This window comes from Etheostoma spectabile, unplaced genomic scaffold (assembly GCF_008692095.1).
Source record: "Etheostoma spectabile isolate EspeVRDwgs_2016 unplaced genomic scaffold, UIUC_Espe_1.0 scaffold395, whole genome shotgun sequence".
Lineage (NCBI taxonomy): Eukaryota > Metazoa > Chordata > Actinopteri > Perciformes > Percidae > Etheostoma > Etheostoma spectabile.
In genome coordinates, this window is record NW_022605600.1 from 238,757 (window position 1) to 257,130 (window position 18,374).

The window sequence follows — 18,374 nt, forward strand, 5'->3', positions numbered from 1 at the left end:
GTGTGTGTGTGTGTGTGTGTGTGTGTGTGTATACACACACATTGAACTCTGGCAGACTCACTCTTCTCGTTTTTCAACAAAATAAATTATAAGCTGTCAAATTTGCAGGTCGCAAATCATCAAAAGGCATCATCAAAACCATGATAATACCCTGATACTTACATCAGCTCCTTCCAGAGACTTCTTCAGCACTGCTACTACCTCCTCCTGAAAGGCCACCTCATCAACACACTTTGGCCTGCTGGGATTTGCAAAAACACCGCCTGTTAATACTTATTTAGCATGTGTTCGAACTATTTAGGCACAGTTAATAGGCAAGCCTGACAAGGGTTTTATTTGTCATTAGCGCACATCATACAATGCATTATTTTGTTTTCTTCTGTAACGTGTAGGTAGGTATATCTTTTAAAATAAATATTAATATTCTATTGAAATAAATATACCTATCCAAGTAATATAGTAGTAAAATGAATAGGGGTGGGAATCACCAGAAACTTCTTGATAAGATATCAATACAATATTATTGCAATTTTAAACATATTGCAATATTCAACAATAAATTTCAAATTACATTTTTTCCCCCCCCCCAACTTCTATTTTTCCCAATTTCAAATGTCCTCAAAGTAAACTTAGACAACATCTGTTAACTAAAAAGATAAAATTTCTCAGTTTGTTCATCTCACTTTAATTTTATTGCAGAAAATGGCATCGTCAAGCATGCAAACTGACCAACACATATGTAATAAAAGAGCGATACCTGGCGCCTGTGTATCGATACAGTATTGCAACGGAAAATATTGTGGTACTATGCTGTATCGATTTTTTCCCCCCCACCCCTAAAATATACCTATACAAGTAATAGCCTTCTGTATTGTTTGTCTCTTATGGACATAATGCGCAAAAATAGATTAGAATATAATTAGAACTATTTAAACTTTGACAGCCCTAATAATCCTGTGTGTACACAAACACTATACTCCTGTATCACTTACCGGCCTTAAGACATCACAATGCCTTGTGTTTCTCAATCCCCCCAACTTATTGTTCAGACGTGACAAAAGCATTTAGTTTTCATGTACGGGTAGGCCAAAGCGTGAGGAGGGATATTAATTAACGTTAGCCAACATATTTCTTTAAAAAAAAGACACAAACGAATGGTTGTAAATCTTGCGGCTTGAGGCTAAAGAAGCAGAAAGAGATACTGTACATTACACCTTTGAGGTTCACACTTACTATTTTTCTACCCAAGGAATAGCCTTGGCTTTCTTCTCTGTACTTTGCCCTGCTGCTGCCTTGTCTTTCTGAGATCTGGTAGTCTGAACAGTTGCTCCTTTCAAAAACGCCTGCATGACTCCACCTGATTTTTGAAAGAGCAACAGAAACACCCGGGATGAACAAACATGCAGAAGCAATCATACACGCAAGCTGCAGCACAAAGCTTCCCTTTGGATAAAATATGCATCATGTCAATAACATCTAATGATTATTCCGAAAGGCTAAAGTATTGCACCACCAGAGACTAAACAATATCCATGCTGCACTCCCTGGGTTATTGTGCAAGTATTGCAGACGGCTAATTATTAGCTCAATTCTCTTTTGACGTCTTGTATTAGTTAACGTTCAACAAGTTCAATTTTACATTGCTAGCTAGCAGTTAACGTTAATTTTACCCAAGTCGTTATTCAAACAGTAAAGTTAGTGGTGGGTCCTGTGCATTATGTATTGTATATCATGTTGCTGTCTGCATTAATCCTAATAAATTAACACGCTATAGCTAGCACAACAGGCTAACTACAATTAGTTAGCCTAATTAGTCAGTGCTGGCTTGTTAACTATTAAGTTACCTAATAGTATTAGCCAATCGTTGGCTGTTGGTTTAGCAGATAGCGCATCACACTGAATTTATATAACAAACTCTGACCTAAATATCACACAATCGTAGTTTCTACGCACCAAAGCCTTCTAGCTGTCGGGTTAGCTAGCGTTAGTACCTTCCCGCTCGCAAATTCGCGTTTGTGGGATGGTGAAGGCTTGACCCGCCCTACTCTGCCGCTGATTGGTCATTTCTCGTTGCCTTCGTTGGTTGGATTGGTTAGGTTTTGGCATAAGGAGTAAGATTGGTTAGGGTTATGGTAAGAATTCCAAGGTAAGCCAATCAGAGGCAACTTCCGCCGACGAAATGTCGTGGCTTCCGATCAGAGGCACGATCACACATATAGGTCTATGTGATCACATGCTGCGGATGCCGGAGCTCAAGCAAGGGTGTTGTCACTGCCAAATATGAGGAGAGTGAGAGGACAGAGTGCATAATGTAGACAAACTCCCTGTAAAACTGTCCACCTTCCACAAGCAGGTCCTTTTAGCATGGTGTCTAATTTATAAACATAACTTCTCACCTCACAGATACCTAATCTGGAATAACAGAGATATATTATATAAAAACAAATCACTCTTCTTTGAGAGTTGGGTACTTAATCAGATTCTGCTGGTGGATCAGCTGTTTAATGGAGAGGGGTATCTTTTCACTTACAGTGAGTTTTTATCAACTTACAACATTCCTGTTACGCCGAGAGAATTCGCGATCGTATTTGACGCCATTCCATCAGGCACGATAATGCTGTTCAGATCTGCTGGTAGACTTCCTCCTACTGCTGTCCCCCTCCCCGATGTGGCTGAGTCACCAGTTGGAAAAATCTGCTTTTCTCAACTTCCTCGAAATAATAAGAACGTCCGTGCTTTATTTCAGAAAGAAATTGTTTCAACTCCAAATGTTACATTTTATTGGAACCGATTTGTTAATGATATTGACTGGAAAAAGGTTTGGATGATTCCTCACAAATACCTGATAGTGAACAAGGTGAAAGAAGTGTCGTTTAGAATAATTCAAGATATTACCCTGCCATCATATAGCTGAAATTTAAAAGAGACATTGATGCAAACGTGTTCTTTCTGTGAGATCACCAGAAACTGTTGTACACCTTTTTTGGTTTGTTCATACCAAGATTTGGCAACACAGATTTATCATTGACCGTATCTATAAAGACTTTGCCCTATATGGGAAATGTTGTATTTGTTTTTATAGAACTCATAGTAAAGAAAAGATGTTTTTTATTATAAATTTACTAATCCTTTTGGCCAAATTTCATATCCACAAAAGTAAATTCAGTTCTAAAAAACCTAATTTATTCTTTTTTCCATGAGGTTGTGCATTATAAAATCTGATTTCGGGCTCCCATAACAAGAAGCAGCTAAAACTGTCAGTATTTGGTCCTCCTTATTCTCTCGTGACCTTTAAGCTTCCCCTGGCAAATTGTATTGTATTGTATTGTATGTTGTTGTGTTTGTATTTTTACTTTTATTGTGTGTTGGTGTTCGTTTTGTATTTTTTGAAATAAAGATGGCTTTAAAAAAAAAAAAAAAAAAAAAAAAGACAGAGAGTGCAGATTTGAGTTGACTGTCGGTACACATCCGTCCTGCCTGCACGATCCGTTCTGCGCATGTGCATTATGTTCGCGCACGCGCAGATGATAATCATGATGTACGAGGATTTACCGGGATTTACGGCACTGCACGATCCATTCCACAGTAGCCGTCTGCTGTTAGCCTCCACCGGAAGGCTAAAGTTAGTTTAGCTAACAGTTAATTCGGCTAACCGCTAGCTGAGACAGCATGTTTAAGACCCTCAATTATATGTGTATTATATAACTAACAGCGATATATAAATATATAATGGGTTACGTCAGTTCTACTTGTGCTCATTTAAAACACAATCACTCAAATTGTCTTTATTATTACTGTACAAGTCTTAAATTAGCTGTAGCTGCTGTCCCCACGTTTGTTTGAGTAACTGTATGTAGACTGAATCAAAGTAGCGGTTAGCCGGGAAGCTAACGGCGGTGGAGGCTAACCGTCCTCTTAATACATCCATGAGGCTAACGGCTAACCGCTACAAACTATGACAGATCGTGTACTGATATATTAGCTAAGAGAACGGTTAGCCTCTACCGGGAAGCTGATGCTAGTTTAGCTAACAGCTATTTCGGCTAACGGGCTAACAGGTTGATTCAGCCTAAAATAACGTTACTCAAACTAAACAGTGGAAAAGAGCTACTGTTAGCTAAATAACGTTAGCTTCGGTGGAGGCGAACAGACTTTCTTAACTGTCTATGGGAACAGATCGTGCAGTGTCGTAAAAAAATCATGAAATAGATCTGGCGCATGCGCGAATATACTGCACACGCGCAGAACCGATCGTGCAGGAGGGACGGATCGTGTACCGACATTGACCATGCTCAGCTGTAAACGGTTTACGGCATAACGCGTCATACCCGATGAGAGCCGAGTCAGACCGGCTCTAGTCGAGTGCAGATGTTAGTTGTGCTCAGATTTAAACAGTTTACGACAGAACTGTCGTACTGAAATTTATGAAATCCATATAATAATACACTTTTCTCATTACAAACAGTAACAGAAGATGGGAATCATTTAAAAAACGCTTTAGCTATCTAGCTTTGGTGTGATTGCTAACGCTAATGTGATTGCTGGTGTGATTGCTAACGCTCAAAACACTATTCAGCTGACAGCCTTTGTTGTGTTTGATGCTAGTTTGTAGCTAAGCTAGCAGTCATTTCAAAAACGTTTTAGCTGTTTGTGTTTGATGCTAACTTGTAGTCAACAAGTTAATTTGGTCCATTTTTACTGTATTGACATTAGCTACAGAAGTCTCTCATATGATAACTTGTCACAAATTGACTCATGTGCAACTCATCTTCATATTTTGTCATCCTTTCATCTCGCATTCTTGTGTTATTTCCAAACTTTTGGATAATATCATAATGACACAAAGCTAAATCATATATGAGCATTTTTGTCAGTTATTATGAATTTGAAATAAGCAAAAAGCTAATTATTTCTCTTAAGTTAACAACGTTATATGAGCATAATGACGCTGGATACAGAACACATTATCGATATTCTTTCCCTAACCCTGACCAATCACCACTCCCCATGCCTATATCTAACTACGTTGACCAGAGTAGCAGATCCCATTTAGGATCCCCCAGAGGGACAATAAGTGAGCGGCAGTGTGAGGCTGAGTGCAGATGTCTCTGGCTAATGGTTGTCTCCCAGGCAATCTCCATAGTCCCAATAGAGGTGCTAACGCCCTTGCCTGGCGTTGCTGGCTTCATTCAAAATGTGGAGCGGGATCAGCAGCAAAGTGGCATCTGGTAGCACTGAATAAACAGCAACCAAAGCATGAATGACAAATTATAGTCTGTTGTAGGCTATATAAGCTATTGATTTTTTTGGGGGGTTTAAGCCCTTGTCAGATTATGATGGTGAAACATTGGGAAAGGTTATTGTCTTTTAAGAGACTCAAAAACGATTTCTAGTGTTATTTTTCCTACCTTCAATCAGATCAATGAATACTTCCATTTACCACTAGCTCCAATCCACGTAGGCCTACCTCCAGGCACCAGGATTTCACTCATGGACCTATTAACCCCCACCCCATCTATCCACCCTCCCCCAGCTTCTGTGTCTCTTTGCCTTCAGGTAAAGCAGCCCTCTGATTCGTTTTCCCTCATTGTGACTCAGCTGCTTTATTAGAGCAAACAGAGCATCATTTTGCTGGGAGGATTATTGTGTTTTTGACCAGGAGGTTTCTTCTTACTTTTTGGATATGTAAACAGACATTATGAAAAGGACTGAGTAGTTGGGTAGTTGTATTGTTTAAATTATTAGCTTTATTTTAAAATAATTACTGAGTGGCTGTTTTTTTGACTTACAAATTTAAAGACAAACTGGCTCTTTTCTTTAATTATTTTGTTGTTGTTTTTTTACTCACTGCCTAGTTTGCTGACTGAGAAACAGTTTGGCTATGGTGTTTATTGTCGGGGTGACTAGCTGACAAACAAACTTGTTATTTTATTAACTAAACCCTGGCTGACTGCTTATGTTATTTACTGACTGGCTGACTAAGCTACTTGCTGTTTTATTCCCTGACTAGCTGTCTTAGTCATATGCAGGCTTACTATTTTGCTGACTGGCTGGGAGTGGCATCATCATTGCTCCCCCAGGCTTTGTGATTGTTTGAATTTGGAGGAGGTGTGATGAAGAAGAAGAGAGGCTCCACATAAAAAAACTCAAAGAAGAAAGAACTAGAAACAAGAAGCAGCAAAGAGAAAAGAGGAGAAAAATTCGGGATTAGGGAGCTAAAGGAGGGGAGATTGTTGAGTAAGGAAGGGTGACAAGAAGAGGCGTGGCAGCGGAGAGAGAAAAAGATAGAGCGGAGAGAGAGACAAGGGCAGGAGAGTGGATGCGACCCACACCCTGTGATGCTGTGCTGGCTGAGAGAAGACGAGATGTCAGTCCAGGAGCTGCTACAGAGGGTACAGTGTGTCATCACTCATGTCGGTAAGTCATCACATTTCTCCCCTTTTTTTCTCGTCATCATCTTCGTGTTTAACATTTTCAGATGGTTAAAATATGCTTTTGTCTCCATTGGTGATGTGTGAATTTACGTGAGAGCCCCCTTCTCTTCCCTGTTGTTAGTTCAAGTCTTTGGTGGACGATGTGTTTTAAGGTTTCATCTTTTTCTGGAAATTCTTGTATTGGTTGAAAAGAGAAGCAGAGCAGAAGCAGATGAAAATCTCACCAGGACCCCTTAGGGAAGAGGGATGCAGATGGCTGCTCTGCGCATGGGCAAGAAAAAAATATGTTATCAGCATACAGCAGGGTGGTCATTATGTTTGATTGATGATGTTTTTTTTTGTGGTTATGAGTTTATCCAGAAATAGATTGAGTGGTATCATAAATGGTGTCCTTGGGCTTTTTTTCCTAGTCACTTCTCTCCACTGCTCATTTTTCCATTAACCTCCATAACATTCCATCTGCATCTCCACCATTCATCCCATGTTTCCATCCCTTCTGTCCTTTCTTTCTACCTCCCTGTTATCTCCCTTTTTATCCCTTTCTTTCCTGTCTTCTCCTCTTTCTGTCCTTTTTCCTCCTCCATCTCCCATTCTGCATCCGGGTTATTGCCCCATGTGGTTGTGAAATAGTAGGTTAATGTGCCACTCCATCACCGCATTTTTTGCAATCATAGGGAGTGAGGGTGAGGGGGCTGGAGGAGGAATTGTGCAGAGTGTTACCATGGAAACTAGGTTAGCATATGCTATGCATGGGGCACTGAATTGATTTATTGGGAGCCAGGTTCACACAGAATGCTGCCACCAGTGTTTGTGGCATTAGTGGCAGCATAAAGATCATGTTTAAACTGCAATTCTTTTCTTGCTTTGTATTTGGATTGTATCTTATCATATTTTATGTATGTTTGGATTTATAAATGTGATGACTGTTTGTGTTGTCTTTATATTACTTATTTTAATTACTTACTAAACCCCTTTTCTACTATATTTAAATTCCCAAAATGTTCTGATTGTTGACAAAAATAATCTATAAATCTATAAATATATTTTTTTTTTAATAGTCTGAAAAGTCTTTTCCCTACAATGCATGCCACACTGAATTCCACTATATATTACTTGTGTATGTGAGTTAAAGGGTCTTGAATCTTTGAACAGTTTAATTGTTTTCATCATAGCTCTTCAACAGCAGATGTAGTTTGTACAGTTGTGGTTTCATGTTGGGTTTAAAGCTGTGCTAATTGTTGACCTTGAAAATCACAGTTGACAAAATAATTTCACCACAAGGTCCATTTAGTAGCTGCTTTGTTCTTTTGTTTTTGGTGTTGTTCAATAAAATCTTCAGAACATGAACAGTGTGTCCAAAAACAAGAGAATGTTTGTGACCAATGTGAGGCAAAACCAAACACCAACCGACTGGCCAAAGCAAACAATTTCATTTTACAGCTAAACAGTGAACTAAAATATCTTTCTGAAAACAAAATCTGGATTCATATTTGATGAGCGCTGCCTAGTTTGATAGTTTGATGTTTGCAGTTCATGAGCAGTCATGATACGGTGTAAGAGACTCCTCGGCTCTTATTGGCTGTTTATATACAGCAGGGGTCATCAACTATATTTGTCAGAGGGCCAGAATTTTACCAGACAGTCTCCTTGGGGGCCGAACCCTTAAATAAAAATTAAATAAAAAATCAAATTTTGGTATAACATTATGATGATTTTTATTGTTAATACTTTTTCCATTTCATTACAAAACTGAGGCCTTTATGAGTCAGGTTCCTATCACTATACACAGACAACCACCAGGGTGATAGATATTTGCCTCAACTCAATTAAGTCAATTTTACTTACAGAGCACTTGAAAAACAAACAGAGGAAGTGACAGGAAAGGGTCTCTTAACAGAGGTAAAATGGCACTCTCAAAGGCTATGAAACGCAAAGTTGATATTGAAAACAGGTCCTTCAATGATGACTGGACTGAAAAGTATCTTATCAGCCAACCTTCCGGAATGCCTCACCAGTATGCCTAATTTGCAACGAAACTGTTGCTGTTGCAAAAGAATACAATCTGCGCGTCACCACCACACTAAAACATTCAATTTTAGATTTCATATCCTGAGCAGTCAGAGCGCGTCAGAGAAAAATCGCCGCACTGAAATCTGCCTACTCCCACGCAAGTGGCATTATTACTCGAACTTTAACTGATCAAGAGAGAGTAGTTTGATTTTGGGGTGTAGCCTAAATAGAGTCATAAATGGGGGTGATTACTGAGAAGAGACTCAGTTGTTGCGGCTTTTAGTTGCTTTAATAGTGTAGGATAGGCCTACATATTTTCTCTTTGATCCTCAGAATTTTGGAATCCAGACGCGGGCCGGATCGAACGGCTTGGCGGGCCGAAAGTAATGATCACTGATCTACAGTGTAAACTTACAAATGACACCAGGAGCACTAGGGGGAGGAAGAGGAACATTATTTGTTCATGGTATCTTTCATTTCCTATTGTCAGGATAAAGTGACACTTTCTGCAAATAAGACAAAAAGTTATTTTCATGAAAGTTATCTATACTGACCCTTTGTCTGAACACCAGATTTGCATACACTATATGAACCAACATTTAAATGTTTTGCATGATTTTCACATGCAGAGGTTTTTATTTATATTTATATAGTATTTATTTTATTCATAAAGCACTTTACATGGTACTCAAAGACACATTACAGTAAAACCAGCACATTTAGCACATAAAAAAATAAACAATGTGTATGTGTAGGGAGTTCCAGAGTGAAGGGGCTGCAATGATGAAAGCTCTGCCCCAGGTATGGTGCTTGGTCCGGAGTGGTGGGAAGAGGAGGTTTGCGTCAGAAGAGCGGAGTTTACGGGGGGATTGTGGCGGTGGAGCAGGTCTGTAAGGTAGGAAGGAGCCTGGTTATAGAGGGCTTCGTGGGGTAGGAGGACTTTAAACCGGATGTATTGAAGTTTATTTAAGGATTTTGCAAATGAACCATAAAGGTTGCTGTTGCAGTAGTAGATTCTGGAAGTGAGGAAGGCTTGAATCAAAGTTTTGGCAGCAGAGAAGGTAAGTGATGGGCAGAGACAGGCAATGTTTTTGAGGTGGAAGAAGGCATTTCTAGTTAAAGTGAGGTTGCTGTCAAAGATGACTCCGAGGTTACGCATATGTGGGAATGGAGACAGGGTGGAGTTGTTGACAGGGAGACGGAAGTTATGGGTGTTCTTTGTGAGGGATTTTGGACTGATGATAATCAAGTTACATTTTTTGTTAATGGAGTTGGAGGAAGTTGGTTTCTGTCCAGGTTGGAATATCAGTGAGGCACTTGGTCAGGGTGAAGGATGTACCTTAGGCACTGTGCTGATCAATTTTGGGTGTACACCTGTTTCAGTGCTACGTCAACAGTAGCACAGTCTCCCAGCTGTGGAAACACTCTACGGTGATTCTTATACCCAACAAGGGCACCAAAAAAGTCCTGAACAACCTCAACTATGTGGTCCTAACCTCCCTGGTAATGAAGGCCATGGAGAGAGTCATAAAGCACTATATCACCAAGGTAACAGATCCAATTATGGATACACACCAGTTTGCATATCGGATGGGCAGGGGGGTTGACGATGCTAAAATCTTCATCCTAGACAATATCCACAAACAGCTGAAAACCCCCAACTCCACAGCCAGACTTCTGTTTGCTGACATTTCTTCGTCATTTAGCACCATGCAGCCACAAATCCTGGCAGAGAAGCTCATCACCCGCTTTGTAGTAGAATGTAGTTAGGATGTTCTTGCTTACATTAAATTAGGTACTGCCCATTTCTTCATAATTTGACAACCAGACAAAAGCTGGTTGTCAAAAATAGTCCTGAGGTATACATATTCCTCTACAACCTCTACTAGCTTTCCCTAGATGGTGGTACTGACTGCCTCTGCTTGGGGGAGAATGTAACTATCATCTCCTTGGTTTTATCCACATTCAACTCTAGATAGGAAATTTCACACCACATCACAAACTCCTGCAGAGTTGAGCAGTAGTCATGGAGGGAGCCTGAAAGCAGAGACAGGACAACTATGTCAACAGCAAATTTCACCATCTGACAGTTTGATTTAGTAGACCTGCAGTCATCTGTGCAGAGAATGTAGAGGAGGGAAGAAAGGGCACACCCTTGTGGCAAACCTGTTGATGAGATCCAGACATCTGAAAAAGGTGTTGTTAACCAGTAGCCTCTGTGTCCTGTTGGTCAGAAAGTCTATAATCGTATGATAACTTTTTCCTTCACTTGTTGGTTTTACTCCAATAGTCTTCAAATCAGGAACTGCTTACCTCAAACTGTTAAGGTCTGTCCAAGATATTTTTGGACACCCCCTGAGAGCTCTACCCACCCTATATGAACAGTAGACCTTGAAGACTGCTTGTAGGATCCTTCGTGATCCATCCCATGTCATGTTTTCAACGTTTGAGTGGCCCCTCTTTAAGGCATAGACTTCGTTGTCAAGGCTGTAAGACCCAGAGAAGGAAGGCGGCCTTTGTCCCCGGGCGGACCAGATCTTAAACTCCTAGCCTCGCCAAATCTTTGGACTGCACTACAAGACTCTATAGACTTATGAACAACGAAATCATCCCTTCCCCTTTCCCCTTTTTTTCTTTTTATGTATTACAATCTATACATTTATTTTATCAATGATGTACTGTATGTGGTGGAATATTCTGCTCTTTTTGTCATTTAATTGCCTTCTGGGGATGAATAAAGTGATTTGAATTGAATTGAATTCAACTGAGAGGTTGGAGCCAGTGGGGTGGTTGAAGAAGCAGGGGAGGTGGGCAAGTTGCAGTAAAAGGTGTTAATTTTTAATTTTAATTGGAGTTGCATTCATTTGGTTGCATTTAATTGGAGTTGCATTCATCCATTTAGAAGTTGGTTTATTGTAGAAAAGACAGTCTTGAGATTGTTGGAGCCAGAGTGTATGAGCTGTGAGTGGTAGCAGGACCGGGCAGCGTTTAGGGCGTTTTGCAGGATGTTTACAGGACTTCATTTGGTGATGTTCAGGATTGTACCAGGGGGCTGAGTGTTTTGAAGGAGATAGTTTTAGTAATGGTGGGAGCCAGCAAGTCCAGACAGGATGACAGAGGGCTTCTGCTCTCTGCTGCTACCGCTAACAACAGTAAGATGAGTGCTTAGGGGCCGTATACAAACTATATTTATAAAATATTTTAAATAATAACTTAATTTATTTAAAAAAAATAAGTGCTATAGTTTAACCAGCAGGATACAAGTTATAATTGAGGTAAGTTTGGAGACACTACCTTATTTAATCATTCTAGGCGAACGCTGCAATTCCTCACTCCTTTAAGCTTTATCAAAGTGGAGAGTTTTAGGTTTACTCTTAAATGTGGGACAATAAGGTACTATGAGCTCTTTAAGATATGATGGTGCCTGACCATTAAGGGTTTTGTAGGTCAGGAGAAGGATTTTAAATTTGATCCTAATTTTCCGTGAGCTAAATATGATCTCTTTTATTATTTCTTGTCAGCACATGCACTGCAGCATTCTGGATCAGCTGGAGAGTCTTACGGGACTTATTTGAGCAACCTGATGGTAAGGAATTACAATAGGGCAGCTTTGTAACAAATGCATGGACTAGTTTTTCAGCATTGTTTTGAGACAAGATGTGCCTTTAAAGTGGGCGTTAAAAGATAAATCCTGATCAAAAATAACTCCAAGATTTCTGACAGTAGTGCTGGAGGCCACAGTAATACCATCCAGAGTAGCTACATCTTTGGATAATGAGGTTCAGAGGTGTTTAGGGCCCAGCACAATTAACTTTAGGTTCCTGAATGAGATTTTGCACTTGCCTTTTGGGATAGGAATGGGGATGTTGATGATGATTGCAATATTGTCTGAGATATGGAGGTCGATGATGGAGAGATGATGTACTGTGAGACCAGTGGAGCAGACCAGATCGAGGATATGACCATGAGTATGGTTGTGGAAGTTAACATGTTGTGAGAAGTAGAAGCAGTTTAACAGTTCCAGAAATTTAGTGGCAGATATTCAATTTATGTTGTCGATGTGGAATTGAAAGTCTCCAAGGATGAGGACAGACTGTGATAAGGCACAGAACTTGGTCAAAAAATGCAAAACAAAAACTGAGATGATGGTGGGGCTTGGCTGAATTAATTCAGGGTGACCGTTTTATTACTTAGCGATCGGTGTTGAGCAGGGCTATTTTCAGATGACGTTGTTTTGGGATTTGTCGGGAGGACTGGGGGCGAGGACAGAGGTTTAGCAAATTGGCATGCTGTGGAATTTAAATATTTAAGAATTCCCAGGTTTTGCTGTGAAATCTCCATAGGAAATTTGTTTTCCTGTGATGTATGTATATTACATATGTGTATATTAGTCCTTTAGTAATATTATAATGACATTAACTCCACCACCTATTCACATCCACAGAATACACAAATGTCCCCTTTGTCCTCTTTGGTGGCCGATGACATCACAGCAGCACCAGGATGGGTCATTTTCCCTTGTTCCCTCATAATTCATGACCATACTTGCTGCTTTATAAATGCCTGATCTAAAATGGGTACTACCGTCCCATTAAAGCATGTTAGGATGATTAGTATTGAAGCCTGCAGATAAGTGCTTGCTGGTCAGATAGACAATCATATTCTAGTTCAGTTTAAAGATCCCTTGAGCCAAACCCTCTGCCCCCTTCCAGCCCTACTCAGTCTGGGAGCTCCTTCTAAAGTGGTGGTTTATCAAAAGAGGGTGTGTATCAGGGACGTCATGAGTGACCTTTATGGCGGTTTTCCACTGCATGGTATCTACTTGACTCGCCTCGGCTCTACTCGCCTTTTTTTTGGTTTCCATTATGAAAAAAAGTCCCTGGGGACCTGTCTACCAGGTACTTTTTTTAGTACTACCTCAGTCGAGTTTCCAAGCGAGCCGAGGCGTATCCAAAAGGTGACGTGAAACCTGCAGACTGCTGGTTGGTCGGATCACTACTGTTTACAAACAGAGTGCGAGTGTTTTTTCCAGAACAAACGGGACATTTAAACAATCAAGCCGGACCCCGACAGATTATCCACTCTCTGCACTATTCTCACTTTTCAACTGTTGCGGCTACTAGCGGCTTCATGTCGTTCCAATATTGCACACTGTTCCTTTAAAAAACAGACAAATATATAAGAAAAGTTTTTATTTAGCTTTTCAAGTAGCGCATCAAACCCTCCCGTACATCCCGTTCTTCTTCCTCTGCACCCTGTGACAGTGTCCCCGCCGGCTCTGCTCCCCAGATGCATCCCAGTCGTTGTCATAAGCCTCTCCGTGACTCTCATAAAGATTATACGAAGCCCAGTAGTCAAAACCAGAGAGCTCACCGGTCGGACATCGCCCACCGGACGGTCTGCGGCGGTGACTTTACAAAGCGTGAATGCTCTGAAACCAACAGTACACAGTAGACATGTTGGTGTGTAATCATGGTTGCTAAAGTTCATGTACTTTATATAGCGTCTAGTAAATACTGACTGCGACGCTGAACACTGCAAATGTTGCTAACGTTACCAGGAAACTTAACTTACCCTTTTGTGTCGGCGAACAACCGTCGTGTCGACGTCTGAACTCCGTCAGAATTCCCAAACTCCGTTTTTTTAGTGGTGATTTTTGTTGCTTCCTTCAGCTCTTTTGAAACAAAACATTTCTTCTGGCCGCGGCGAGTTTGCGACGTGCTGTTGTGAGTTGCGCTGAAATTACGTCATCACGCTTTGCTATGGTGACCAGCCACGCTGAGGCTGTACTCAATCGGCAATGGAAAACGGACGAAGAATGGGCCGAGCCGAGCCGAGCCGAACCGAGGCGAGCCGAGGCGAGCCGTTACCAGCAGTGGAAAAACGCCATTAGAGTGTGCAATGAAAAATGTCAGGCTGTAGGGAGGGAAGTTTCTGACTGCTGCTGTACTTTGTTGCTCTGGACAGCCCAGAAAGAAGGAGGACAATATCTCTTTGAATGTACAGTGAAATTCCTGTCCATGGATGCAGAAAAAAATGAATATTGATAATTTAACACATAATGCTGAATTCTTAGAGACTGCAACAAGGTACAATGAGTCTGTAAACATAGGTGTAGAAGGTGAGAAGAACTGCTGATCAGTACTGGTACAATTTCTCTCTCTCAGAACTAACTTTATGGGCCAGGATCTGTTTATTATAATTCTTGTCATAAACACTGTAAACCCTTTTCAACATCTGACACAGAAAAGCTTTACCATAAGGCTATGCAGAGCAGTTTATTTACTCAGGCTGTAAGACTACTCAACTCATCCTCCATACTCCATCATAAAAAGTTGTTTTTGTTTTTTCCTGTGTAGCATAAAGAGACGACAACTTGAATTTTATTGTGCTCCCTTGTCGTAGAATGACAGTAGACAAACTTTGAGACCTTGGTATGTATTTATATCAGCTGAGAGCAGTGTAACGGAAAGGGAACATTTCAGTTTATGATTTGCCCTTTATCGTCTTTGGTAATAATGGCATTGTACTCACCTGAGTAATTATTGAAATCTGGGAGCATGGAGACAAGTTTTTTTTCTCGTTGTGTGCAATTGCTTTTGTGGTAATTGTTTGATCCCTGTAAATTATTTATTATTATGATTTGACACCATTAATAAAATTAAATTTAATTGAATTGACATCACTAAAAAAACAATTACACTATAACAATTCCTTAAAATCACACTTAAATAGGCACTTAAAATGTAAACATCTTTTTTTCCATTAATTTGAAAAGGTGATAACTAAAAGACTTAAAACAAAGTTTAAATGCTTTAATTAGCAAATTAGTGTTTGAATCACTCCCCTCTGGCAGGAGGATGAGATCCAGGCAAATAATTACAATCCAGTTTCCTATAATGGACAGTTTTGTTGTTATGGTCTGTTACAGGGAAAATAAAAGCCTCTTGTCTACGAGACCAGTCTCTTGAGAGAGCTCCAGCCAGCTCACAGCAGGGTCTTTAAGCATGACTGGCCAGCCGGCTAGCTATTAACCGCGTTGTGTCAGTTTGCCAAATCTCTAATTTGTTCATTCTAATTACTAACTTGTAACTAATAACTATTCAAACGTAACAATTAATTTCCTACCCGGTCTATACTGGAAAACTGATTTGTTTAGGTTCTATCCCCTGACCAATGTGCTATCCCGACCCTAACTATTTGAGGTTAATGCCTCAGCCATCTATGCACGTGGCACCAGGTTTATAAGGTCACTACGCTGTCATTGTACATATAGGCATAAAACACATCACAGCTAAATGTCTCTCTCTTTAATTACAGGTAAACATGGTAAATCTAAGCGGCCATAATATTATAGCGATCGGTAGGACGCCATTGTGCCCTATTTTATCTGTTGCGTGCTGAAGGAGTGCAAAGACTCATGGAACTGTGTTTTGTAATGGTCCTGTGTTTTATTGTAAATGTAAACAGACTGTTCTTATATAGCGCTTTTCTAGTCTCAAGGACTACTCAAAGTGCTTTTTACATGGTACAGGAACCATTCAGCATTCACAGGCCAAGGTTAACGTACAAACCGTGCCACCTACTCATCACATAAACACTCACTCACACATTTACACAACTTCTTGTGTAAACTTCTGTTCTTGTGTTAAGGCAGGAGACTCTAGAGGAGAAATCACAAACAAAATCCAACAACGCCACCTTGGGATTCACCCCAAGATATGATCTAATTCTATTTTTGATTTTGATTTATTTTGTGGGGGGCTTTTGGGAGCCAGATAGGGGATAACACGCTGCAAAGGGCCACAAGTCAAACTTGAACCCAGGCCGCTGCAAAGGACACATCCACATGCTCTTGCTGGGGAGCTAGAGGTTGCTCAAGATATGCTTTAGTTCTACCTTGACTAGTTAACAAAGGCTACACAGGTTCAGTGACAGCAGGACAGAGACGTGGTTCCCAAAAGTTACTTATTTATTGATAATTAATGATCATTAATGAATGAAGACTGGAAGTGTCTAAAAAGAGAATGTAAGAAAGTAGGTAAGTCAAATTTAGGTAGAAAATATAGAAATAGTTTATTACAATTTAAAGGTAAAATCTTTTTAAAACAAATACACTAACAGTTACTTAAAATTAGTGGACATAGGCCAGCTGCGGAGAGGCTAACTCAAGGTATGTTCCAGTGGTGCATCAACTTAACCATTAAATGTGATGGTACGATTGCTCACTGCAATCGATGCAAACCAGTTTGCTCCAAATCATGTCCCAGCGCTATTATCACTAAACTGAAGGGAGCCACACTAACATGCCTAGCCTCCACTGAAAGAGGAAACAAATTAAAGAAATTAAAATAAACCTGTTGGTTAGATCTAAAATACAAGCGAATAAAACAGGAAGTGTGCCGACTGGTGGCACTGTAACAAAGCTGTACTAAAATGACTAAAATCCTAAAAGAGCCTCAGAGTGGCATGTCGACCAATAAGTCTTTGCTGATAGCATTTAATTTGGCTGAGATATGCTAAAGTTTGTGTTTTGAAATTTTGTTTGGTCGTAAATTGCACATAGTTTTACATAACAACATTCTTTTCATAAATTTTGATCAAGTCCATCCGGAGATGCTAGGTACCAAGTTTCGTGCACATTGGTCGCACGGCCTAGGATGAGATAGAAAAAGTTGGTTTTGCACATTGCGCAATATTGCAAATAAACTCCTTTGTGGATAAGTCTTGTGATTCAACTTGATTCAAGGAAAACATGGATGTTACGATCTCTAATGTGCGATGGGTATTCCACTGTAGTGGTGGCCTTAGGACTGGCCGTAGATGGTACCCACCAAATTTTGTAAAAATCAGATAACCCGTTCATGAGATATATACACTTTTTTTACTTGTAGTGCCTCCTAGTGGCCAATTTTTAAAAAATGTTTGGGGGACCTTCAGAGGGTCATGGTAAACAAGAATCTAAATTGTTGCACTGATAGCATTTATTTTGGTTGAGATGTGGCAAAGTTGGTGTTTTTATAGTTAGCTACACACATTTGTTTGTGTGTAATATGCTACATTTTTATCATATATAATTTTTTTTCTTTTTGTCAGGTTGCTACGTAACAAGTTTCGAGCAGATCGGTTGCAAGGTCTATGAGGAGTTTGGCAAAATAGGTTTTCGATAAATCATGATTTAGGTGGACACACAGTATATATCAGAAGATTCAGTTGGATCCAGGGAACACAACTATATATGGTTTTTGACGTGTTTTTTTCTGCTATAGGGTCAATTGTTGTGCCTGAGTTCCTTGCAGGGTTTTGGACCAGTCATGAAAATTAAACGCCCCCACCATGTACGGTTTAGGTTGTAGTGGGAGTTTTAGGCGGTGAAGAATAATACAAAGTTTTAAAAAAAATACAGCCTCAGGCTTGGACCCCTAAGAATAAAAATCTTTGCAAAAATAGGGTTCTACACCCTTGCTGTGTTAACTGTGTAGCTTTGCTACTGTGGTTAAGGATGTCCTGCCTCTCAGACTGTAAACCTAGTTTACCCACGGGTACCAATAAAGTAACCTGAACTTGAATCTGATGGTGGCGTTATAATTAAGGCTTCAAAATACAAACATTGAAAGGCCACGCCCTCCACACCGTAAATCCGATTGACTTTAAATTTCTCACACATGTGCAGATTAATGTGCTCTACAAAGAAAAGGTACATTAAGTTCCGCCTAGAAAATGTTTCCGCCATTTTGAAGTTTTTGAAAAACACATTTTTGAGATCTCCTTCCACACCTACACACATACACTGCAAGTCCCATTCAAAGTGACCACTAGGGGGCGCTTTAAATGCACAATAACTGGACGTAGAATGATACAAAACAAGGTTTGAGCTTGGAATCGCAGCTTGCAGCATTATTAGCAATTGTTTTTGTGTTGGTCATCTGC

At 40.1% G+C, this 18,374-nt stretch overlaps 2 protein-coding genes across 6 annotated transcripts in view; one reads left to right on the forward strand and one right to left on the reverse strand.

Moving 5' to 3' along the window:
- rfc4 (replication factor C (activator 1) 4) overlaps window positions 1–2,168 on the reverse strand; it is a 32,629-nt gene extending 30,461 nt beyond the window's left edge. Inside the window, exons 1-3 of one of the 5 annotated variants that reach the window (XM_032511624.1) lie at window positions 1,954–2,168; window positions 1,234–1,357; window positions 163–241 (exon numbers count right to left, since the gene is read on the reverse strand). In XM_032511624.1, coding sequence (XP_032367515.1) covers window positions 163–241; window positions 1,234–1,349 — 195 coding nt within the window. In that variant the 5' untranslated portion in view covers window positions 1,350–1,357; window positions 1,954–2,168. Of the gene's footprint in view, window positions 1–162; window positions 242–1,233; window positions 1,358–1,844; window positions 1,868–1,901 lie in introns of those variants that run through there. The other 4 variants (XM_032511620.1, XM_032511623.1, XM_032511621.1 and 1 more) reach the window with 4 other exon arrangements.
- Window positions 2,169–5,583: 3,415 nt separating this feature from the next.
- Window positions 5,584–18,374, forward strand: part of mcf2l2 (MCF.2 cell line derived transforming sequence-like 2) — a 356,499-nt gene continuing 343,708 nt past the window's right edge. Inside the window, exon 1 of the mRNA XM_032511616.1 lies at window positions 5,584–6,417. Coding sequence (XP_032367507.1) covers window positions 6,339–6,417 — 79 coding nt within the window. The 5' untranslated portion in view covers window positions 5,584–6,338. The remainder of the gene's footprint in view (window positions 6,418–18,374) is intronic.